Below are 26,344 nucleotides of genomic sequence, written 5' to 3' on the forward strand. Positions count from 1 at the left end.
TCAAAACCTATGTGAAATAAAACAATTTGTTTTATTTACCACCTAATGTTTTAAGTTTTATGGAAGAGCTTTTTCTGATGCCTCAGTAATCTTTGAAGAACTGGATTTAAGGAACAGAACATCTTGGTTACTTCCTAACTTGGTCTGGGAGGGAGCAGAGTGTACAGTGCATGTCATTTGCTATTCAATCACAAACTTCAGCTCTCTTGAGGAAAAGTGCCTTGATAATGACTTGGTAAAATGAATAGTTTTTAAAAGGTCAGTACATTTTTGAGTGAGAAATTTTTGCAGCTGGAGACTGGAAGTTTTTTTTTTTTTTCCTAGAGATTATTGTCTTCCTTCCTTTGGAAAGGAAGGCAGTATATTTTGAATCACCAAGAAGTAATGTCAGCGAGGTTAGCCAAAATAATGGAAAGCAAGAAACGACATGGGCAATTATTAAGGATCATCACAGGAAAGGTTTCCAAGTCTTGCTGGCAGAGCATATCTTTTATTTCTCTTGCTTTTTTCCCTTCTCTTCCCTAGAAGTAAGTTTTCAAATTTCCATTCACATGTATTGAGGAAATTACCAAAAGGCCTGATGGAACCATATGTGCCTAATATAAAATGGACTGATACAATAGGAAAAAACTTTTGAGAATATGGCATCTTCAGGATCAGGAAATGGGATAATTGCAAATTAGGTGAATTCTAAATTTATAATATCATTAGTGAAAGGAAAGTGACCACAACACTCAGAGCGACCAAGAGGTCTTTATTGCAGCAGTGAAAAAGAGGAGAAAAAGAGAGAGAAAGAAATACAGGGGAAAGAGAGAATAAAATGGGGGGAGCAGAGAGAGAGAGATAGAGAGAGAGAGGAGAGGAGAGAATGAAATGGAGAGCAAAAGCAAGAGAAGAAAAAGAGACAGAGAGAGCAAGAGCAAGAGAGACAGAGAGAGCAAGAGAGGGCGGCCCAACAGAAGGGAGTTTTATAGCCCAAATCTAATGGGGTCTCTAGGTCTGCAAGCTGCCTCGTTGGCATAAGGGGGGTTAAGTGTTCAGCTTGAACGGGGGAGGGGGGGGGGTTTAGTGCTCAGCCTTGAGTGCCCTTGAGTGTTCAGACTTGATGGAAACAGGTGATAAAGGACCAGACAGAGTGGGGTTTGAGTGTGTGGGTTATCCTACAGCTAACGTTTGTTCAGCCTGCCCTACAGACAATTTAGTTCAGCCTGTCCTGCACCTAACAATTAGAATGCAGTCTACATTTACTTCTTACTTTTGAGCAGTTTTCAAGGGCTATAAAAAGCATATTTTTATATGAAGGATCTGAAAAAATGATTTATTTTAAAAATATGAGACTCCATGAAATTTTAAAACTTCTGTTTTCAGTAGTATCTTCTGGATACTATAGTTGGAGGAAAAGGTACACAGATCAATTTAAATTGTGAATATTTCTGGAATATTCTTGTGTGAAAATAGAGCTGAATTTGGAAGATTAAATGCACGTTAGGCAAAATCCATGGGAATACTCCAAAGCAAAATGATAGGTCAGCAAACAAGAACCTGTAAGACTCAGTAATGGATTACAAATGTTACTGTGAATATTTCCTTTTTCAGAACTGGAAACATTAAATCATTTAAAATTAAGCCATTTTAAAGATGAACAAACTAGATTGTTAGAGGGTATGTCTGCTCAAAATGTAGATTATTGCTAGGAATATTGGCAAATTTGGAGCAATTGAGACTATCTCTGTAAAACAGACAAATCTAATTTCCATGCCAAGAAATGTTTTTAGAAATTCTATTATATGGAAAATGTTATGGATGCAAAGAACAAGGCTTTGATATATGATTTTGAGGAATTTATATATTAAATGGAAAGGAGGGTCAAATTTCCTTAATTCACTGTTATGGTTTACATGTGCATTATCTCCCCCACACTCCTATTAATGCAGGAATATTAAGAGGTAAAATGATTGGATTATTAGAGCTATAACCTAGTTAGTTCATCCTAGTTTGAAAGGACTGACTAGGTAGTAATGGTAGGCAGGTCAGGTGTGGCTAGAAGAGGTGGGTCTTTGGAGGATGCTCTAGAAAGGGGCATCTTTTCTGTGGCTTCTTCTCCCACTGTCTCTACTATTGCCATGAGAAGAGTAGTTTTCCTCCATTGGGGTCTTCGCTCATCATGTGCTGCCTCACCTTAAGCCCAGAAAAATGAAGTTTGCTATTGACTAAAGCCTCTCAAATGGCAAGCCCCTCCTGTCAGTTGTTCTTGTCAGCTATTTTGATCACAGCAATGAAAAGCTAACTAAAACAATAGCCTTCAAGCTCCTCCACCTCCCCAGGGAGTATCTTGTAAGTCCCTATGAGAACTACAAGCCAGGTGATAGAGGGCAGAGGAAAGTAGCAGACCCTGTTGGCTGGAGGGAGAAGTCATCTTGGGAGGAAGGGGTTTAGAGCTGGTAGTCAAGAATCCAGGCAGAGGACCCTACGTGAACAAATGGCATGAGGTGAAAATAGAAAGTATTTGGGGGAATAAGTTCAGATTATGGTTTGATTTCCAAACAAATAGAAGATGAAACAAGAGAAAAGTATGTACAAAAATAAATTTTTAAAAATATACCAAAATGTATATACAATAAATACTATAATAATCATCCCTTATCTGTGGTTTCATTTAGATTTCAAATACCCACAGTCAACTGCAGTTCAAAATATTAAATGAAAAATTCCAGAAATAAGCAATTCATAAGTTTTAAACTGCATGTCATTCCGAATAGCATGCTGAAATCTTGCTCCATTTACTCCATTCTACCTGGGATATGAATCATCATGTTGTCTCAGATATACCTGTATATTAGTCAGCTTTTTGTTGCTGTGACAAAATACCCAAGAAACACAAAGGAGAAAAAATTAAATTATGGCTCACAGTTTCAGAGGATTCAGTTACCTTCTTTGTTTTTGGATTTGTTGTGAGGCATAATGGTGGAAGGGCTTGGCTGAGCAAAGCAAAATTCACCTCACAGTGAAGCAGAAAAAGAAAAAGAGAGACAGAGGCAGGCCAGGGACAAAAATATATATTTTAATGACATGGTCCCAGTGACCAGTCTCCTTAAACCAGGCCCCACCTTCCATTAATGCCACAGGCTTTTGACCGTAGCCTTTAGCACATAGTCTTTGGGAGATATTTTAGAAGCAAGACATAACATTCTTCCTCTAGCTCCCAAAGGTTCATGTCCATCTCATAATGCAAAATACATCCAGTCTGACTCTAAGAGTTCCCAAAGTTTTAACTATTCCAGCATTGCTTCAAAGTCCAAGTCCAAAGTCTCTTCTCAGACTGAAACTCTTCTTAGACTCAAACTCTGAATTATGAAAAAAATGAAAAACAATAATACAGGATAAATAGTCACATTCCAAAAGTGGCATAAAAAGAGGGATGGGACCAAAACAAAACCAAACCCCAGCAAGGCAAGCATTAAATCTTGTAGCACATGTTAGCATGGTGTGAGCTCCAAAGCACTTATAATCTCACCCTATGGCCTTGCCTACAGCAACCTACTTGGCCTCTGTCTTGGCCTTGGCTTTCCTTGGTATCTGCATTCTTGGTATCTCCAAATTCCTGGGGTCTTCATTGCAGCTTGGACTTTACTTTTACAGTTTTATACATCATCTTGTTAGGGCCTGCACGCAGGGACTCAGATCCTGTCACATAATGCCTGACCCTTCAGGCCTTCTTTTGAAATCTAGGTGGAAGCCTTCCTGACTCTGTGAGTCTGCATACCTGCACAACTAGCACCATGTGGAGGATGCCAATGTCTGCTGCCAGTGGGAGCAGTAGCCTCTTTCACTGTAACTGCAGAAACCTCTGAGTGCTTGTATGGCTGAGTATGATGAAATGATTCCTGGAAAAACATCTTCCTAGGCAGCCTTGTGTGTACAAGGCACCCAGGGGCTCTCTTTTCAAAGAAGTCTTTCAACAAGTTTGCACTTTTACACCCTTGAGGCTGAAACAGTGGGATGAAGGGCCTCACCAATCACTAGCCAGTTCTCACAGACATTTTTCCTATTATTTAGTGCGAAGTACTTGGCTTCTTTTTTATGGTACTAATCTCTTCAGCAACCACAACTTCCATGACCACAATTTTATATGTGTTTCTGGTCAAATTGCAAGTTTTCAGATCTTTCCACTCTACTTCTTGCTTTCACTGTAAACCTGGCTAAATGCAGCAAGCCACATCCATGCCACTGCCTGAATGCTGTGCTGCCTTGAAATTTTCTCTGCCAGATAAAACTAGTCCCTCACCTTTAAACTCAGACTCACAAATAGTCTCAGGGCATGGATAATATGCAAACAATTTTTTTGTTTTGTTGATTGTTTTTTATTTTGGTTTGTTTTGTTTTTGCCCTACTCCAAGTTCCAATCGAATCCTCCTTTTCATTTGAAACCTCGTGTCTGCTTTCCTAGTATCTTTCTGATCTTCCAAGCTCGCACCAGAATCATCTGTTAAACTCCACTTACAACATTCTAGGGATCCTCTAACTTGCATGTCCAAACATTTCCAAACCCCTCCTGCAAACAGTTCCAAAGGCTTCTGAGCCACAAGGTCACATCTAGTCACAGCAATGATTCCACTTCTTGTACTGATTTTCTCTGTTAGATTTTTATTGTTGTGATAAAATACTCATTAAAAAAAGGAGAAAAGTTTTATTTGGGGTTAGTTTCAGAGGTTTCAGTCTATGGTTGGTGGCTCCATTGTTTCTGGGCCTGTGGTGAGGCAGAACATCATGGCAGAAGGGTACAGGAAAGCAAACCTGCCCACCTCCTAATGGCCAGTAACTAGGACAAGGTTGGGGGGTGCAGACAAGATATGGCCTCAGTAACCCTCAGTAACCCACCTCCTCCATCCTTACCCCACTTCTCAGTAACACTGCAAGCTGGTGACTTAAGTCTTTAGCACATGACCTGTGGGGGACATTTTGAATCCAAACTATAACACCATGCTTAAACACTACCTGCCCCTTAGTCACATAGTCTTTCATTTATCAGATAAACTATCTTGGTATCTCAGTGCTTGTGTTTAAGTTGCCTTCACATGGTAGCCAAAGACAATGTAACAATGCCTACTTCATTCACCTCATTTCACCTCAGCAGTTGAACATTATATCATTATATACCTCTCTCTGGAAGGGTATGCCTCCATCCTTTAGTAAGAGAAATTTCCCTTTCTGTAAATGTTCATGGTTGTAACACCTAACACATGGGGCTACTGTAAATATTTGAAATGCAAAGAATAGGAATAACTCCTGGATATTTCTAGTTTTATACTTAAAGGTGCTTTAATGGGATAATTTGATAAGCAGTAAAATTTAACATGTATGATGACCTGGACAGACTGTGACATACACTTTGACATTCTAATAACAAGCCCTGTAGATAAGACACATGGAGAATTTAAGGCAATAGACATCATAGGTATCTTGGATAAAAGGCTAATGTTAGTAAATCACACAAAGTTGAAGGTAACTTTCTGCCAACTCTAAACATGTTAGATGTATGGCAGTGGATATTTTTTAGCATGTTTCCAGTCACTTTTGCTTTACTTTTAGATGGATGATGACAGAATGGACCACGTGTTCACGAACTTGTGGAAAAGGCATGCAGAGCAGACAGGTGGCCTGTACCCAGCAACTGAGCAACGGAACTCTCATTAGAGCACGGGAGAGAGATTGCACTGGGCCTAAGCCTGCCTCTGCCCAGCGCTGTGAGGGACAGGACTGCATGACCGTGTGGGAGGCAGGAGTGTGGTCCGAGGTGCAGTACACAACCCATTCCTTTCCCTTTTCTTTCTCTGACCCTTATGTTGTACAAAGTCATATTGTATCATATCCAGAATCTCTCTGCATCAGAGATGATGTTTTTAATATTATGCATTACTTTCACTGATAATAAAAGGAATGAACATAAATAATTTTGAAAAAAGACAGATATTTACTCCTTATTTTATAAATATTATAAAACAATCAATAGAAAATTTTATATACATTTTAGAATTTTGCTACCTCATTTATATACTGTGAATATACTCTCAACTACACACACATTAAAATACACATTTGACTCATTTCATATTGCCAAACATTTAAAAGGGAAAGAAAAAAGGAAATTAACATTTAGCAATCACCTTATAAGAGCAGTGAGTATGCTTTTACTTCTTATTTATTGCATCATGTATACTGAATGACCAAGAATGCAAGAAACTTAATAGCATTCACCATTTTATAAATGATGGCAATACAACTCAGAGAATTAGATTACCCAAAGTTCTACCTAAGTAGTAGAGCTTGGATCTCAACCAGAACTGTCTCACTCACTTACACTAACTTGTTTTCTATAACCTATAGGTGTAGTTCATGCTGATCAAGAGTATTTTATTTTCTATTACCATGATGCATATCTTTGAATAATAATAATAATTGTCACTCATTACATCTATTTACTGACTTCTCTGGAGTATTTTAGTGTTGAGTGTGTGGGTGCATAAATCCAAACAAAACCTCTTACATATTTATACTCATACCCAGGTCCAAAGACACATGCATGTATGCACACACATACTAAAATCACCTATCTACTTGACTATTAGATAGGATCTGAAAATGATACATAGAAAAGTAAGTAGCTACTCTTTTAACATTGAGTGACATAAATACTGCACTTTCTAAGTGTTCTTTAAGTAATTCAACCTCCCTGAAAGCACATTTGCAGAGAGCTCATTTTTCTGTTTTCTTTCTTTCCTTGGTTTTAGCTTTGTGTTCAATACATTTTTTTTTTCATTTATAATGTGACCTTTTGAAAATGAATGCCATATCAGGCTTTACACTGAAATGAATCAGTTCAATATGGAGAGAGGATTCACAAGAACATGAGAGAAACAAAAGTACCTCACACCCAGCCCAACTGTGACATTTTTACAAGCTCTTTAGGAAGAAATAGGTCAGAAATAGTCTACAATACAGATTTTTAGCAACAGCTAAGGAGAAGTAATGTGTCACAATGGAATATTCCAATTTTAAAAAGTCTGTCTTCATTTAATTTAAAACTTGATTATATGAACCAGAGATAATTTTAATCATAAAACCTAAAAATATAAGGATTAAAATGCCAAATCACAATATATGATCCACTCTAAAGCCCAATGTAGTTAAATGCAAACTAAAAATTATGAGACAATTACTAACTTGTGCAAGATTCAGTGAAATGTCATCAGTTCCAGGTGCAAGCTTCCAGCAACAGAACTGTTGCTAAAACCTATAAAAGTGAGTGGAGTGGTTAGCCCAGTTTCTGCCTCTGACTGCAGCTCTGAGCAATGATCTGGGCACAAGCATGGTTATCCCTATGTGACATCATTGTTAAGTATGTCCTGCAATTCTTTCTTTGGACCTTTTTCAGAAACAAATATAAACTGGAATTTCAATTAACTGTTTCTGCTACACTCCAACCACTGCCTTCCTCCCAACCCAATACAGTTTTGGTGTCCACATCCAGGTCTTCACTGAGCCTACCATTGAAAAGTAGGGATGATCTGTGCATGTTCCATAATCGGGAGCACAAATATAAATCAGAGAGTAATTTGTACCCAGAATACGTGAAATATACATGTATGCTCTAATCTGTTATCTCACCAACATCAAGAATCAGATATTTGTGAAATTACCTGAATTGCTTTTGAACCAAATTGTATTTTCAATCCACACAACCATTTATAATAATGATCGACAGGTGTGTATGATTATTTATTTAAATAAGTTGTCCCCTTTTAGTAATATTTTCTCTATTTTTAGTTTTCAGAAATGTTGGTTAAAAAAATGGCATTCTGTGAGAAATGGTCATTTTTCACTAACCTTTATTTAGGTTAAATGAAGATATTCATTACATCATTGTATAGAGAAATCTGATATTAATTGAAGATTGGTATTTTACTTTTTTTGTGTTTGTTTGATTTCTGGTCTTGGATATTGAACTCTATCACTGAGCCACATCTTCAGCCCTTTGCATTTTTGATTTTGAGACTGGGTCTTGCTTAGGGCTTCACTAAATTGCTGAGGCTGGCCTTAAGCTTATGTTCCTCCTGCCTCAGCCTCTTGAATCAATGGGATTACAGGCTGACACCCCCTCATATGGCAGTACTTTACATTTTGATCATGGTATATTATTTGTCTTTTTTTAATTTTTTTATTTGTTGATAAACCTTTATTTTATTTATTTTTATGTGGTGCTGAGAAACAAACCCAGTGCCTCACACTTTCCAGGCAAGTTCACTACCACTGAGCCCCAGCCCCAGCCACTTATTTGTCTTTCTTAAATTGATTCTTTCTATACAATGGTTGAGAGTTTGTTTGTTTTCCTGTGGTGGGAGGGTAGTACTGGGAATTGAACTCAGGGGTACTCAACCACTGAACCACATCCCAGCACTATTTTGTATATTTCTCACAGGATCTCACTGAGTTGCTTTTTGCTGAGGCTGGCTTTGAACTCCTGATCCTCCTGTCTCAGCCTCCAGAGCCACTGGGATTATAGACATGCAACACCTCACCTTGCGGTCCAGTGTTCTTGAATCCATTTTTTTTCTAACACTCTATCTTAAACTCCATCTGGTATTTGATATAGCTTCTTGGCATGGAGTTACCCATAAACTTGTCCTTAATTGTTTTGCCTGGTTTTTATGTGGATCATGGTCCCATTATAGATGGTTAGAAACACTTACCAAACACTTAACAAAAATTAGTCTATGGTCTGTGTCTGCTAACCAGCAACTATTTTCACATCTCCCATGTCACCTTTCAGTGCTCTGTCAAGTGTGGAAAAGGTGTACGCCATCGGACTGTGCGATGCACTAACCCAAGAAAGAAATGTGTCCTCTCTACCAGACCCCAAGAAGCTGAAGACTGTGAAGATTATTCAAAATGCTATGTATGGAGAATGGGTGACTGGTCAAAGGTGAGAAGCATCCTGTATATTCCTAAAATAATAAGTTTCAATAATGTCAGTATTATTCCAAGTACTACAACCATGTAGTATAGAATTAGAGGGTTATGGAGAATACAGGTAAAAATCATGGGGTGTGGAATAGTTTATACTCAGGTTCAAATCCTGTTCATCTGTCTGTGATCATGATCTCTATAGAATTGTGTTACAGATTAAAGAAGATTTCTTAGAAAGGCACATGCAACCATATTTGGCATAAAAGAAGTCCTAAAAAATAATAACTATTATTATTTTGTTTATTTATTAGTTTTTATTAACAGTTCTTTCTTAGAATATTTTTTCATGAAACTGATCTAATAGTCAAAATACTGTAAAATAAGTAAAATAAAAATATGATCAAGGGAAGTAGTAGCAAAACCAAGTAAAGGAACTCACATCTTAATAGGTAAAGGCAATCTTTTTCCCACCAATGTTTTGGGTTGTGTATAGTAGAAATATAAAGGAACAGAACTCTTGAAATCCTCTGGTCAATTCAAGCAGACACAACTCATTTATCAAGTGACAAGTAAGTTTAATTTCACAATAATAATGTTTACTTAAAATTTATATGAGAAGCCTCACATGTAGTTAATTGAGCTATAGAAAATAACAACACATTTACTTGGTAAAGTACTCACAAACCCCTATTTTAAGATGAAATTCTGATCAGATCCGGGTGAAAACAACTCTAAAATACTACTTTTCATATAAGTATGAATTAAATCATCCTTTATTTGGCTATGATATTATATACCTATTATCATGGAATCATTAAATTCTATGACATAGGTGATGCATAATAGATCTTTTCTCCTTCCCATTTTTTTAATAAATGGAAAAAAGTAACAGCTGCTGGGATATGGTAAGGAGCATGGTATTTATGGAAATATAATAGGAAGAAACTTGTGGGAAAAATCATTTCAGCATACAAAGTTCTTTAATTATGTAGCTTTTTCAGTGTTAACCATCCTGAAATCCTTGACATAAAATTTAAGCTTCTTTATTATGACTCTTTTTTTCTTAACAAAAGTTTGCACATTTACATTGCATCTGAGTTTTCAGTGAACCATGCTCTCTTTCAACTACTTTCAACATTCAAAATTTTCTCTGATATCAGAGACAAGTGTGTCTAATCTCACCACTCTTATTCAATAGAGTACTTGGAATTACAGCCAGAGCAGTTGGGCAAGAAAAAGAAAAAGAAAGAATGCAAGTAGTAAAGCAGAAAGTCAAGTTATATGTTTGCTATTGGCATGATTCTATGCATAGAAAATTCTGACTAATTCACCAAAAGATTTTTAAACTGATAAACTATGTAAAGCAGCATGACTAAAAACTCAACATACAAAAAATCAGTAGCTTTCCTAAACATCAATAATGAATTCATTGTGAAAGAAATCAGAAAATTAATCACATTCACAATAACCACACACAAAAATAATAAGATACTCAGAAATAAGCCTAAGGATGTGAAAGACCTCTACATGAAAATTACAAAACACTGAAGAAAGAAAATGAAGAAGGCATTAGAAGGTGAGAAGGTGGACAGACCTCTCATGTTCATGGATTAGGAGAATTGATATAGCTTAATTAGTCATAGTACCCAAAGTCATCTATAGATTCAAAGCAATTCCCATTAAAATACCAATAATTTTTTTCACAGAACTAGAAATAAATCCTAAAAAGAACATGAAAATACAAAAGAACATGAACAGCCAAAGCAATCCTGAACAAACTGAGCAATGCCAAATACAAGACAATAATAGATTTGAAAACATATTATAGTCATAGTAACAAAAACAGCATGGTATTGGCATGTAAACAGAACCATAGACCAATGGAACAGAACAGAGGACCCAGAAATAAATCCATGAGTGTTTGGAATTCAAGAAATATGAAGACAATATATATACACTCATTGCTTAGATGAGTAAATTGGTTAAGCCATTGAATGCCTTTGTGTATTTGTTTCCATATCAGTAATACAAGAGAAATGGACAGCAATAGTGTTTTCAAGCTATATTTCAAGCTATTTCAAGCCAACTCTTAATTGCTACACTTCCATTGTAGGGACTCATTTATTTCAACTAGTGAAATTCTGAAGTTTTCTTTGAATGAAACAATTCTGCCCTGTGAAAAATGTCTGAAAAGAGTGAGGATAAATTAACTATATTTTTTCAACTTTAGCAATAAATAGAATTATTTATATGATAAGTCTTGTTAATTCCCAGTTGACTAGAAATACCAAAAGATTTAACAAACAAAAGATCCAGTTTAATTGTAATGTTGGACATAGAATTGGAAGCTTATAAAATGCTGCAAGTGGAAATGTGGTGAGTCAATCCTATTTGCATGACAATACTTCTACTTTTGATTAATAAAAATATGCCTATTTTGTAGCCTCTGGTTAAATCTCAAGCAAAACCAAAATTAACTAGGAAAATTATAAAAAACATTGATTTGGGGTTTTTTGTGTTTAACTTGAAAATATATTTTTTTCATTTTATCACAAAAATGTATATGTGATGCTTAAGTATACTAGGATTTAATTAATTTTAATTGGGTTTGTTATATTACTATAATATGTCTCAGCTAAAACATAGATTTTTTGAGTCGAGGGAAAAATGAATGGCCCCAATAAATATTCGTCTTTATTCCAAACATTTTATCCTTATTAGGTCATTTATTTTTTCTTTGCTTATTTAGAAGATCCTCTGGGTTTTGGGTTTTCCCCCAATCCCTTTAGAATCTCTTCAAGTCAATATGTCTTCCCTTTATCTTAAGGACATATTTCCTACTGTAATTTGAGGTCTCAGCATCACAAATTTAAACAATTGTGTATGCAAATTAAAACCAGTGGCTCCATGTGAATTTTATTGATTTCCCTCCTCCTTCAATACTTCTAAGATACTACTTTCATGTTAAAATGAAGACTGTCCCAAAACAATTGTGGAGAAAAGGACAGATGCTGTGATAATTAAGTTTCAGTGCTTGAAATATTCAGAGACAGGGGAAAAAAAAAACATACATCTCTTATTCTTATCAGCTGTGTCTCTGGAACAGAAATAGTAACAAGATGTGTGTGGTTGTGGCTGGATTTCTGTGCTCCTCTGAGGTCCATTAATCTGTCAACTCCACTCAAATTCTACTCATATTTTCAAGCCGTCAATACACCTAAGAGGACTTAAAACTAAGCCTTGGGTTGGCTTCAATTGGGAGTAGTTGATGTGCTAACTACAATGCCTAGTACTGTAAAACCCAATCCTCTCAATAATATAGATGTATTACTATATTTACTCAATTTATATCTGTCTACAACATGTCTATTATTTATGTTTTCAGTGGTTTTATGTAAACAGTGGAAGGATTATTCTCAGCTTGAATGTGTGTGTGGGGGGGGGGGGGGGAGGGAGTATCCAGATATGGTGAAAGAGAGAAATCTATAATAAAATTATTAACTCTGATTTCTAAGTAGATAGAATGCAGTCTCACTGAACATTTTTCATGTTTGCATCAGGACTAGAGGTTAGCAAAAAAAAAAAAAAAATGGCACAGCTTAGCTCTGCCGTGGGTTAACAATTGCCACCATTGTAGGTAACATTCCGACTACACCCAAAATGTGGATATGCCCTGATGATCTTTCCTGGGAGAACCTGACCCATATATTTCCTAGCAACATAAATTTGAAATCACTTGTTTAAGCTGTCCTAAGTATAGAACACAGAATTGAAATATTGCAGTTCCTTGTGTTTAATAAAATGACATATTTTCTGCCTGAATTTAACCTCTTTGCCTTTACTTGAACTTCTGAAACTTCTGGTTTACATTATTGGAGACCAGCTATAGAGCAAATAAAAGAGTATTGTTTTATCTGTTATACAGAACTTGGTCCTTTATGAAGATTTTATAGAACTAACTCTTCATGTGGTATTAGAAAGTGGTTTATGCTTATTCAACCAAGTTTTAAAGACAAATTGGATACTTAGAATTTCAACTATTATTGATTTAGTCTTAGATTCAATTTCTACTCTACAATTTAAGTTTATTCAGTCCTTTAAAATTCTAGAAAATGATTAGTTTGGGCCACATATCAAACTATGACATTATTAATAAGTATTTATGCTAGAGATTATGAGTCTCTTTGAGATCATATAATTCAAAGCGATGCTGGAAGCACAGTGAATCATTTTGGAGGATTTACATTTACAGCTAGTTGGATATATCTTTATTTTTTAGAAATAGTAGATATAGAATTTGGAGTACAATGAGTCATTTTTAAATTTTCCTGCAAAAAGGAACTGAAACTATATCCAGCATGTTCCATTGAATAGAAGAGGAATTAGCTAGATAAAGAATGTACAAACCAAGAGAATTTCTGCTAATGAATAGGGGAAATATATTGATCTAAATACATATGTTCTAATTATAAAAATTACATTTTTATGAATGAGAATGTGAATGAGAATTCTACTTATTTAATAGTTATCCCCTATACTATTTCCAGTTTCATGTAGCTTTAATTTTTTTCAATGTTTTTGGTAGTGCATTATAGTTATACATAACAGTGGGATTTATTTAACATAGATACATGCCTGGAAGATAGATTGTTGCATTTTAGCCCTTAACACTTCTGTGTTCCCTCTTCTTCTGCCTCCCCTAGTTTCCTTTCTTCTACTCTACTGATCTTTCATTTATTTATTGTTTTTTGTTTTTAATTAATGATATATAGATATACATAAAAGTGGGATTCAGTGTGGTATATTGATATAAGTATATAGCATTGCTTGGTCAATTTCATTCCATTCCTGCCTTTTCCCATCCCTCCTCCCTCTCCCTTGATCCCCTTCCTCTACTTCACTGATCTGTCTTCTATTTTCATGGGATCTCCCAACTTTCCCCCCTCATTGTGCTCTATCTTCTGTATATGAAAGAAAACACTTGACCCTTGACTTTCTGAGTCTGGCTTATTTCACATACCATGATTTTCTCCAGTTCAACCCATTTGCCAGCAAATGCCATAAATTCATTCTTCTTTTTAAGATTCAGTAAAAGCCTATTGTGTATATATACACCACACATGTACCTATTCATCTGTTGACGGGCACCTGGGCTAGTCCTATAACTTGACTGTTGTGAATTGTGCTGCTATAAATATTGATATTTCTGTATCACGGCAGTATACTGGTTTCAGTTCTTTTGGATAAATGCCAAGAAGTGGGGTAGCTGGATCATATGTTGGTTCCATTCCTAGTCTTCTGAGAAATCTCCATACTGCTTTCCAAAGTTGTTCTAATTTGCCATCTCAACAGCAATGTACCTTTTCCCCTATATGCTTGCCAGCATTTATTATTATTTGTATTTTTAATAATTGCCATTCAACTAGAGTAAGATGAAATTTCAATGTAGTTTTGATTTGCATATTCCCAATTACTAGGGATGATGAATATTTTTTGGAATATTTGTTTGCCCTATGCAACTCTTCTTTTGAGAAATGTTTCTTTACTTCTTTTGCCTATTAAATGATTGGGTTATTTGTTTTTATTTTTTTCTTTCATTTTGCTGTTAGTTTTTTTGAGTTCTTTATGTATTCTGGAATTATCCCTTGAGAGGGGAGTAGCTGGGAAAGATTTTCTTTCAGTCTATAGGCTCTCTCTTCATACTCTTATTTGTTGGCTTTGCTGTGCAGAAGCTTTTGCCTTGATGCCATTTATTATTTCTTCCTTTTACTTCTTAAACTTCAGGAATCTTGCTGAAAATGTGGGAGCCTGTGCCCATATATAGGAGTATTCACCCTGTTTTCTTCTAGGAGTTGCAGACTCTATAGTCTAATTCCTACATCTTTCATTTACTGACAGTTGATTTTTGTGCAGGGTGAGAGATGGGGATCTAGTTTTATTCTTCTGCATATGGATATCCGGTTGTCCCAGCACCATGTGTTTAAAAGGCTATCAATTTTAAATGTGTGCTTTTGTATCTCTGTTGATTATCAGATGTCTGTATCAATGTGAGCTTATCTCTGTGTCTTCCAGTCTATTCTATTGGTCTTATTGTCTGTTTCAATGCCAATACCATACTGTTTTTGCTACTATAGCTCTGTAGTATAATTTTTTTTCTTTTTAAATTCTTTTTATTTTTCAATTTAATTTGTTTATATGACAACAGAATGCATTACAATTCATATTACACATATAGAACACAATTTTTCATATCTCTGGTTGTACAAAAAGTAGAATCACATCCTTCGTGTCTTCATACATGTACTTAGGGTAATAATGACCATCACATTCCACCATCTTCCCTACCCCTATGCCCCCTCCTTTCCCGTCCCTCCCATTTTCCCCTTTTCCCTATCTATAGTTCATTTAATCCTCTAACCCCTACACCCCCAACCCGAGCATCCTTCAATCAGACAAATAATTCAGCTTTTGTTTTGGGGGATATATATTTACAAATGTTAAGTCTCCTTGGTGTATGGTTCCCTTGAGTATGTAGTGTCCTTCTTTATCTCTCTTTTTTTTATTTTATTTATTTATTTTTTTTATTGGTTGTTCACAACATTACAAAGCTCTTGACATATCATATTTCATACATTAGATTGAAGTGGGTTATGAACTCCCAATTTTACCCCAAATGCAGATTGCAGAATCACGTCGGTTACACATCCACATTTTTACATAATGCCCTATTAGTAATTGTTGTATTCTGCTACCTTTCCTATCCCCTACTATCCCCACTCCCCTTCCCTCACATCTTCTCTCTCTACCCCATCTACTGTAATTCATTTCTCTCCTTGTTTATTTTCCCATTCCCCTCACAACCTCTTATATGTAATTTTGTATAGCAATGAGGGTCTCCCTTCATTTCCATGCAATTTCCCTTTTCTCTTCCTTTCCCTCCCACCTCATGTCTCTGTTTAATGTTAATCTTTTCTTCCTGCTCTTCCTCCCTACTCTGTTCATAGTTGCTCTCATTATATCAAAGAAGACATTTGGTATTTGTTTTTTAGGGATTGGCTAGCTTCACTAAGCATAATCTGCTCTAGTGCCATCCATTTCCCTGCAAATTCCATGATTTTGTCATTTTTTAGTGCTGCGTAATATTCCATGGTGTATAAATGCCACATTTTGTTTATCCATTCATCTATTGAAGGGCATCTGGGTTGGTTCCACAGTCTAGCTATTGTGAATTGTGCTGCTATGAACATCAATTAGCTTGAAGTCTACTTTATTTGATTTGAGGATGGAAACCCCTGCTTGCTTCCAAAGTCCATGTGAGTGATATAATTTTCCCCAACCTTTCACCTTCAGTCTGTGGATGTCTTTTCCTATGATTTGAGTCTCTTGGAGGCAGAATCTTGGTGGGTATTTTTTTAATCCAATTTGCTAGTCTATGTCTTTTGACTGGTGATATTAGGTCATTAACATCCAGGGTTATTATTGAGACATGATTTGTATTCCCAGCCATTTTTGTTTATTTTTGGTATTTAACTTGACTTGGTTTCTCCTCTGATTAATTTTTCCCTTAGTGTAATACTTCACTCTGCTAATTTTCATCATTGCTTTTTCATTTCCTCTTCATGGAATATTTTACTTAGGATGTTCTGTAGTGCCAGCTTTCTAGTTGTAAATTCTTTTAACTCTTGTTCATCATGGAAGGATTTTATTTCATCATCAAATCTAAACATAATTTTGCTGGATATAAGATTCTTGGATGGCATCCATTTTCTTTCAGAGCTTGGTATATGTTGTTCCACGATCTCCTGGCTTTGAGGGTCTAGGTTGAAAAATATGCTGAGATACAAATTGGTCTCCTCCTATATGTGATCTGATTCCTCTCTTTTGTGACTTTTATGATTCTATCCTTATTCTGTATGCTAGGCATTTTCATTATAATGTGCCTTGGTGAATATCAGTTGTAATTTTGTACATTTGGTTTACATTTGTAAGCCTCTTGTATTCGGTTTTCCAATTCATTCTTTATGTTTGGGAAAGTTTCTGATATTATCTCATGTAAGAGATTGTACATTCCTTTTGTTTGAAACCATGTGCCTTCCTCTATCCCAATAATTCTTAAATTTGGTCTTTTGAATTTGTCCATAATTCTTGGATATTCTGTTCATGGTTTCTTACTATCTTCACTGTGTGGGAAACTTTATTTTCCAGATTGTATACTTTGTTGTCATTATCTGACATTCATTCTTCCAAGTGATCTAGTGTGTTGGTATTGTTTTCTATTGAATTTTTTACTTGGTTTAATTTTTTCTTCATTTCAAGCATTTCTGTCTATTTTGATTTTTTCCACAGTCTATCTCTTTCTTGAAATAATCTTTTGCTACCTGTATTTGCTCTCTTATCACTTTGTTGGAGTGATAAATTTTTGCCTATATTTGCTCATTTAGGTCATTCTTTCACTGATCATTTTAATTATGAATCTTCTGAACTCCTTCTCTGACATTTCATCGACTTAGCTGCCCATGGGTTTTGTTATTATAGTGTCCTGGTTTGTTTGGGGCACTTTCCTCCCTTGTTTTTTCATGTTGTCTATGTGTCTTCCTTTCCTGCAATGTGGATCTGAGATATTACTGTTCCTACCCTATATTCTTGTAGTACCTGTGCAGATTGTCTGTACCTCACCTTGATGTTGAGCTTCCAGACCCTGCTGGTTTCCCTCAATGTATGCTATTGTGATTAAAGATGGTGGCACCAATATCTGAGGTAACTCAAGATAATAGTGGAGGTGCCCCAAGATGGCTGCAGTGTGGGCTGGGGATGTGCTCAAGCGGTAGTGCGCTCGCCTGGCATGCGTGCGGCCCAGGTTCAATCCTCAGCACCACATACAAACAAAGATGTTGTGTCCGCCGAAAACTAAAAAATAAATAAAGATGGCTGCAATGTCTTACAGAGATGGGGCTGAAAGGGTGGGCCTTACACTGTCTTTGGGATGCCTACTCTGAGATGCAGCTGCTCCTAGGCTCTGTCTTTGTCAAAAAGGTTGGGTCTACTGCAAGGGGAAGGCTATGGGGATACCTGCAGTGTACCAAGAGGAAGTGGGTTAGGCTTGGGCTCCCAGGTTGTGGGGGGTGGCAAACTTGGACCTACTCTGGGCCTGGGTCCCGCATTTGTCTGTGTGGGTGGATCTGGGCCATACCTGAGCTCCTACAGTGGTCTGCTGGTCAGAAGAGGTGGTCTTGTGCTGGAGCCTGAGCTCCAGCGGGTGTCTACTGGTGGCGGGGTGGAGCCAGGTCTACTGTGAGCCTGGGTCTCACACAGGTCAGTGTGGGTAGATCTCTGTATAGTATAATTTGAAATCAGATATTGTGGTGACTCTTTTTTTTTAATGTTGGTCGTTCAAAACATTACAAAGTTCTTAATATATCATATTTCACAATTTGATTCAAGTGGGTTATGAACTCCCATTTTTACCCCGTATACCGATTGCTGTATCATATCAGTTACACTTCCATTGATTTACATATTGCCATTCTAGTGACTGATGTATTCTGCTGTTTATCCTATTCTCTACTAATATTCATCTTCTTGCTGAGGATTCCTTGGGCTATTCTGGGTCTTTATTTTTCAAAATAAATTTTAGGTCTTTTTTTCTTCTTTTATGAAGAATGTCACTAGTATTCTGATGGGGGTTGCATTGAATCTATAGATGACTTTTGCTGATATGATCATTTTGACAATATTAATTCCAAGAGCATGGAAGGGGGGGGGGGGTCTTTTAATCTTCTAAGGTCTTCTTTAATTTATTTCTTCAGTGTCCTATAGTTTTCATTGAGGAAGTCTTTCACTCCTTGGTTAGTTTTTTTCTCAAATATTTTATTTAATAATTTTTTTTGAGGCTATCATGAGTGAAATAGCTTTCCTTGGCAGATACGTTATTGGAATATAGAAAAGCAGTTGATTTTTGAATGTTTGTTTTGTATCCTGATACTGTGGTGAATATGTCCTGATGCTGTGGTGAATATGTTTATGAGCTCTAGAAATATTATGGTAGAGGTTTTTTTTTTTTTTTTTTTTTTTTTTTGTGAGGCGTGTGGGGTTCCTACATATAGGATCATGTCCTCTGTAAACAGAGATAATTTCTACTACTACTAGTACTACTACTACCACTACTCTCCCTCCTCCTCCTCCTCCTCCTCCTCTTCCTCCTCCTCCTCATCCTTCTCCTCCTCCTCCTCCTCCTCCTCCTCTTCCTCCTCTTCTTCTTCTTATCATTATTATTCTTTTTCATTTGTATTCCTGTATCTTGCCTAATTTTTCATGCTAGGGTTTCAAGAACTATGTTGAATAGAAGTGGTAAGATTGAACGTCCTTGTCTTTTTCCTGATTTTGGAGGAAATGCTTTCAGTTTTCTCCATTCAGTATGGTGTTGGCTTCAGTTTTATCTATAGCCTTTATAATGTTGAAGTAAATTCTTCTATTTCATGTAATGTCCTTCTCTTTCTACTGTTTTTGCATGAATGGGTGCTGGATTGTGTCAAAGGCTTTTTCTACATCTATTGAGATAATCATATTATTCTTGTCCTTAATTCTATTTAAGTTGTGAATTACATTCATTAATTTGCATATGTTGAGCCAACCTTGTGTCATGGACATGAAACTCACTTGGTCATGATCTACTATCTTCTGAATGTGTTTTGAATGAGTTTTAATAATATTTTATTAAGGAATTTTGTATCTAGGTTTATCGGGGATATTGGTCTGTAGTTTTCTTTCCTTGTCTTTGTCTGGTTCTGGTGTCAGGGTGATACTAGCTTCAGAGAACGAATGTGGCAATGTTTCCTCCCTTTCTATTTCATGAAATAATTTGAAGAAGATTGGCATTTATACTTCTTTAAAGGTCTGGTAGGACTCAACTGAGAATTTATCTGGTCCTGGGCTTTTATTTATTTAAAGACTTTTAAATTTTGCTTCAACCTCATTGCCTGATATTGGTTGGCCTGTTCAGGTTTTCTGTATCTTCATGATTCAATTTGGGCAGTGACATGTGTCTAAAAATTTGTCAATATCTTTTAGATTTTCCAGTTTCTTGGAGTACAGATTTTAAAAATAGTTTCAGTAATCTTATGAATTTCAGAAGTGTATGCAGTATCTCTCCTGCTTTCATGTCTAATTTTGTTGTTTTGGGTCCTGTCTCCTTCTTTTTGGTAGTTTGGCTAATTGTTTATGAATCTTATTTATCTTTTCAAAGAAGCAACACTTTGTTTCATTGATTCTTTATGTTGTATTTTCAATCTCATCAGTTTCAGCTTGAATATTAATTATTTTCTGTTTCTTAATAAATTTGGAATTAGTTTCTTATTCCTTTTAAATACCCTTCAAGTGTAACATTAGATTATTTAGTTGGGATCTTTCTGTTTTATTTTTTAAATGTGGGTACTCAGTGCTATAAACTTTTCCCCTTAGAATACTATGAAGTACTGTCCAGAGATTTTGATACATTGTATCTTTGTTCTCATGTGTTTCTAAGAATTTTTCTATTTCTCCTCTGATTTTTTTTATGACTCATTCCTCATTCAAAAGTGCATTATGTGGGCCTGGGGTTGTGACTCAGCAGTAGAGCACTTGTCTAGCACGTGCAAGGCACTGGGTTCAATCCTCAGCACCACATAAAAATAAATAAATAAATAAATGTCCAACTACAACTTAAAAAAAAATTTTAAGTGCATTATATAAGTACTGACTCAGTGGTAGAGCACTTGCCTTGTACGTGTGAGGTACTGGGTTTAATCCTCAGCACCACATAAAAATAAATAAATAAAATAAAGGTTAAAAAAAATGCTTTTCCTTTTTAAAGAAAAGTTCATTATATCATCCCCAGATGTTAAAAAAAATGATTTCTGTTTTTTATTTTATCTTTGATTTCTAATCTCATTCCATTATGATCTGATAGAATACAAGGAATTAGCTTTTTTGTTATAGTTGTTGTTGTTAAGACTTGCTTTGTGTCCTAAAATATGGTCTAATTTAGAGAAGGTTCCATGTATAACTGAAAAGAAAGTGAATTTGGTTATTGATGAATGAAATATTCTGTAGTTGTCTATTAGGTATTAATATTTTTTTTCTTAGTTCTGAGGATTCTTAGATTATGTCTGGATTGCTATCTACTAGTCAGAGAGATATGTTGAAATCACCCGGTATTATTGTATTGGGCTTTATTTGAATTTTATATTGAGTAGGATTTATGTACATAGATGCACTAACTTTTGGGGCATAAATATTTACAATCATTATGTTGTTGTTGTATGATTGCCTTAACCAGTATGAAGTGACCTTTGTCCCTTCTGATTAATTTTGGCTTGAAGTCAGATATGGGAGTAGCTATTCCTGCTCACTTTCAGTATTCATTTGCATGGTACAAATTTTTCCATTCTTGTACCTTCTTGCCCTGGACACCTTTGCCTATAAGGTGAGTCTGTTGTCAACAACACCCAGTTGGGTTTTCTTTCTTTAATCCACCCTGCCAATCTATGACCTTGAAGAGTTAAGACCATTTACATTCAGTGTTGTTATAGAGAAATAATTTTTATTTCCTGCCATTTTGACACATTTTTAATGTTTAATTCAGACTTAATTCTTTTTCCTTTTTTACTTTTTTTAGTTGTTGGTGGACACAATACCTTTATCTTATTTATTTATTTTTATACTAAATGAGAATCAAACCCAGTGCCTCACATGTTGGAGGCAAGTGCTCTACCACTGAGCCATAACCTCTGCCCCTTGATTCTCTTTTAATTGACTATTCTAGTGATATCTATCCATTTGCTGGCTGTGATATTTATGATTTACTTCTTCAGCATGTAATATTTCACTAAGTATGTTTTGTAGTGATGGCTTGGTGGTTATGAATTCTTTTGTTTCTCCTTATCATAGATGATTTTTATTTTACTTTCAGATGTGAAGGATAGATTTACTCTATATAGAAATTTTGCTTGCCACCCATTATGTTTCAGGTCCTGGTATATATTATTCAAGCCCTCCTAGTTTTTAGAGTCTGAGGGGCTAAGAGATTAGCAGAAAGTCTAATATTTTTAACTCTAAATGTGACCTGCTATTTTTCTTTTACAGTTTTAAAAATTATATTCTTGTTTTGCATATCAAATATTTTAATTGTATTGTGTCTTAGGTTTTGGGTTTCTTTGGTTTATTATGGTCCTAAATGCCACTTGTATTTGGATTTCCATCTCATTCCTAAAGTTTGGAAATTTTTCTCATATTAATATTATTTCATTGAAAATATATACTCCTTTGGTTTGTATGTTGGTTCATTCTTCTACACAAATTATTCTTAGATTTGGTTCTTAATTTTAACCCAGATTTCTTGAATATTTTTGTCATGGTCTTTTAGCATCTTGTACTAGTGAGGCAAGCACTCTACCAACTGAGTTATATCCCCAGCCCATCTTTTAGCATCTTTATTGTCAACTTTACATTCAAGATTATATACTTTGTTGCCAGGTGCACTGGTGCACACCTATAATCCCAGTGGCTGGGAGGCTGAGGCAGGAGGATCTCAAGTTCAAAGCCAGCCTCAGCAAACAGACTCAGCAACTCAGTGAGACCCTGTCTCTAAATAAAATACAAAAAAGGCCTAGGAATGTGGCTCAGTAGTTGAGTACCCCTGAGTTCAACACAAAGTGTATCTCGCGAAAAGATTATACACTTTGTGTTTGTGACCTGAAAAAAATCAGTTTTCTTTAAGGTCAAACCTATTAGTGATGCCTTTAGCTGGATTCTTAATTTGTATTAAATTTAAAATTAAAATTAAATGTAATGTAAAATTTATATTAAATTTATATTAAAATTAAAGTCTTCCATATAGAGGATTTGTTTGTTTTCAGAACAACTATCTCTTTATTGAAATGATTTTTCACTTCCTGTGGATGGGCTGCAAAAATGTTGGCCTGCTGCCCCACCCCTGGAGTGAGTAGGTCACAAATTGGTGGGTTTGAATCTGGGCACACTCAGAAGTGGCTCATGTTACTGGGTTTCTTCTCTCTGAGTCCTTTGTGGGGTATACTGCCTTGTGTATACATGAGGGTCTCTGCTAGCTCCTTGGGATTATCCTCAGGTCTGCGCTAGTAAGCTTTGACCAAAGAAACAATGAAAACAATGTAGCATGTAGCAGAGGAAAAGTTTATTTGGTGCTCACAGTTTCAGAGGTCTCAGTCCAATAATGGCCAACTCCATTGGTCTAAAACCAAGAAGGGCATAATGAAGAAGGCACTCACTGGGAACAAAATATAAACCTCAAAGACACACCCTCAGTGTTCTACCTCCCCTGGACAAACTCTACCTGCCTACAGTTACCGTGTAGTTGATCCATTCTAGTGGCTGAACTCACTGATTATTTTAAAGCTCTCATAATCCAATATTTTCACCTCTAATCTTTCTTCCATTGTCTCATGCATGAATTTTTGAGGGACACCTCATATATAAACCATAACACCTTCTATGATTCTGTGAATCTGAATGAGAAATAACAGGTAACTCTGGGACTGTTTGTACCCTCTGAGAGTTGATGAAGCAAACTTCTATGGTTGCTACAGTTCTCTTGCCAGCTGGTGCTTGTTAGCCCAGAAGCTCAAGTTTGTATCTGCTGGCTGTTTTTATTGGCTATGGGGGATCAGGGTATAGGGCACAGGATTCAGGGCTTTTACAGGCTACTCTGGATCACTAAGCACCTATTCCCTCTGCTGGAGCTTATATGTGGCAGCTCTATCTAAGCATTTGGTGGCCATCTATGTCTGTGGGGCCTGTGAGTGCAGGTTATGTGTGAATCTTGTGGCACAAAAGCCTCAGCCATAGCTGCTGCTTCTGTTCACCCAGATTTTACCTGTCACCTTGACAAGGTAGGGTGTCAGTTGGTCTGTCTTCCTTGGAGCACCTTTGGAAGATCTGGGGAATGCTGGTTTGGGGTCAGCACTCCCTGGTAGTGAATTGTTCCTGGTCAGCTCCACCGCACTCCCACTGTCTGTAATGAGGTGAAGAGGGGTTTAGTAGCCTCTAACTAGCAGAAATCCTTCTACAACTATTTCCTTCTAGACAAATTACTGAGACAACCCATTTCTGAGGTATTCCCTCTGATTTTATTTTTACTACCTGCAGGTGGGGAGAAGCTGATTTGATTTAATTTATTCTAGGTAGGCTGGCCAGCTGCAGACTCTACAAAATGGCTTCTCTGCCCTGCAGAGCTTTCTCCCAACAATTTGGACTGAATTGTCTCCTTCACTGTCTCTGCTGTTTCTGTCCTGTTTTAACTTGATCTGTCTTTTTTTCCCAGCTACTGTTAAGGAAGTAGTTTATGGGCTTTTCCTCTCCCTCTTTCTCTCTTTGTTACCCCTACCCCCTGGCCCTATTCTGGTCAAGGTTCAGTCTCAAGGAATGCTTTCCCTATTATCTGCCTCACTACCCAATTTCTAAGTTCTGCTAAATCTCAAGCTGTCCAATATTGAGTTTTAGAGTATTTACTCTGTCACTCACCTTTATGGAAAGTGGTTCTTTCACATCTTTGCCTGTGAAATAGTCGAGAATTGTTGTCTAGATTTGCTCTGCCATCTTGAGTTATAAATCTCAAAAGTGTATTTTATAATATTTTGTATCTTTTCTGGACATAGTGTTGTGGGTAAAAAGTAAAATATATCGACTTCTTAATAATTTATTTTTGAAACTATGAAAGACCTACATATATTTGGATTATTTCTATGAAGTTTTCTTCCCGCACTATTATTTTTTTAAATATTTATGTTTTTAGTTATAGGTGGACACAATATCTTTATTTTATTTTTATGTGATGCTGGGCATCGAACCCAGTTCCTCACACATGGTACACAAGCGCTCTATCTCTGAGCTACAACCCCAGCTCCTCTCACATATAATTGATATTATTAAAATCTTGATGTATTGTCTTAAGACTTGATAATAAGTATGGGAAAATAAGTCTTCACAGCCCTAGGTAATTAGCACTGAAATTATTTTAAAAGAAGCCAAAAAATGGAATGTAGAAATTAATCAAGTAAAATGTACCAGCTTTTTCTTTAAATATGCTTTGCATAGTTAAGCATCATAACCTTAAGTTCCCTTATGTTAAACAATTATTAAAACAATGCAGGCAAGTACAAATTCAAGAAAATTATAATTTTACAAAATATTCTTTGCTGATACACTTAAAACAAATCTAGAAAAATAAATAGAAGACTTAGTGCCCTGTCATTTTGAGTCTGATCTTTATGCAGAAGATTGTCAGTCCTTAAAATTAACATTGACACTTGTGTGACTCATCCCTTAAGTAGGAACTTATGATCACAGAGGACATTTCTTTCTACTGAAAGAAAAGTCAGTCCTTGAAGAATACTTCAAGAAACAAACTTTGACCTGTTGCAATCAATAATGTTCTGACCAGGGACAATGGCACACACTGCTAATCCCAGCCACTCAGGAGGCAGAGGCCATTTGATATTAAGTTAGAGGTAAGCCTGGGTAATTTAGCAAGACCCTGTTTCAACATAATATGAAAAGAAATAGGGCTGTAGCTCAGTGGAAGAGTGACCCTGGACTTAATCCCCAGTACTGAGAAGAAAAAAAAGAAAGAAAGAAAGAACAAACGAACAAATGGTAGAGAAAAGTCTGAACTAAATGACTGGATAATATCACTTTTTTTTCCTTCTTGTGGTGCAGGGAATTAAATTCAGGACCTTGCACATAGTAAGCACATATTCTACCACTACCTTTGCTCCCCGCCAAAGATAACACCATGCACCTTCTTCATCATGCACCTCTGCAGCTCTGTTTTTATGTTGTCAAAAGGAACAAAAAGCATTAGATCAAAAAACTCCAAAAAAGATATTTCTTCCTCTCCCTGGATCAGGCTAGGATATTAACAAATGGATTCCCACATTGTGTCATAGACACAATCCCAATTAAAATTAGCTTGCAAGGGATCCTAGAGTCCTAGTGAATATATGTATAATTTCTTGGTTTTAATACAACTAAATGAGGTAAATTGATGCTCAATGTCATATTAGAGAGATTTCCCAAATTTAAGCAAATAATTAGCAGCAACAGCAAATAACCAAATTAAATATCCTAGTAAAATGCAACAGAAAATTTTAAGTGTCAACTGAAACTAGAGAATAAAAGGAGTGAATAAAATGAAAACTGCTAAAATGGAGAAAGTATACCGTCGAGTAGACATAATAAAAATGGCATATACTAAAGACCTGAGCGCCATCACTGTTATAAGGCTAAATTCATAGTAAGTATTCTTTAGATTTACATTCCCAAAGTTATGTTCTGTGGAAAGCACACCCCCCTGGCATGTGCTCTCCAT

The 26,344-nt window shown here is 36.0% G+C and overlaps 1 protein-coding gene across 3 annotated transcripts in view; it reads left to right on the forward strand.

Annotated features, from left to right (window-relative positions):
• ADAMTS19 (ADAM metallopeptidase with thrombospondin type 1 motif 19) overlaps positions 1–26,344 on the forward strand; it is a 254,721-nt gene that overhangs the window by 216,503 nt on the left and 11,874 nt on the right. For all 3 annotated transcript variants that reach the window (XM_081281410.1, XM_081281411.1, XM_081281412.1), the window contains 2 exons: positions 5,590–5,794; positions 8,828–8,980. In XM_081281410.1, the coding sequence (XP_081137536.1) occupies positions 5,590–5,794; positions 8,828–8,980 (358 nt within the window). The remainder of the gene's footprint in view (positions 1–5,589; positions 5,795–8,827; positions 8,981–26,344) is intronic.

This window comes from Spermophilus citellus (genome assembly GCF_964194105.1).
Source record: "Spermophilus citellus genome assembly, chromosome: 1".
Classification (NCBI taxonomy): Eukaryota; Metazoa; Chordata; class Mammalia; order Rodentia; family Sciuridae; genus Spermophilus; species Spermophilus citellus.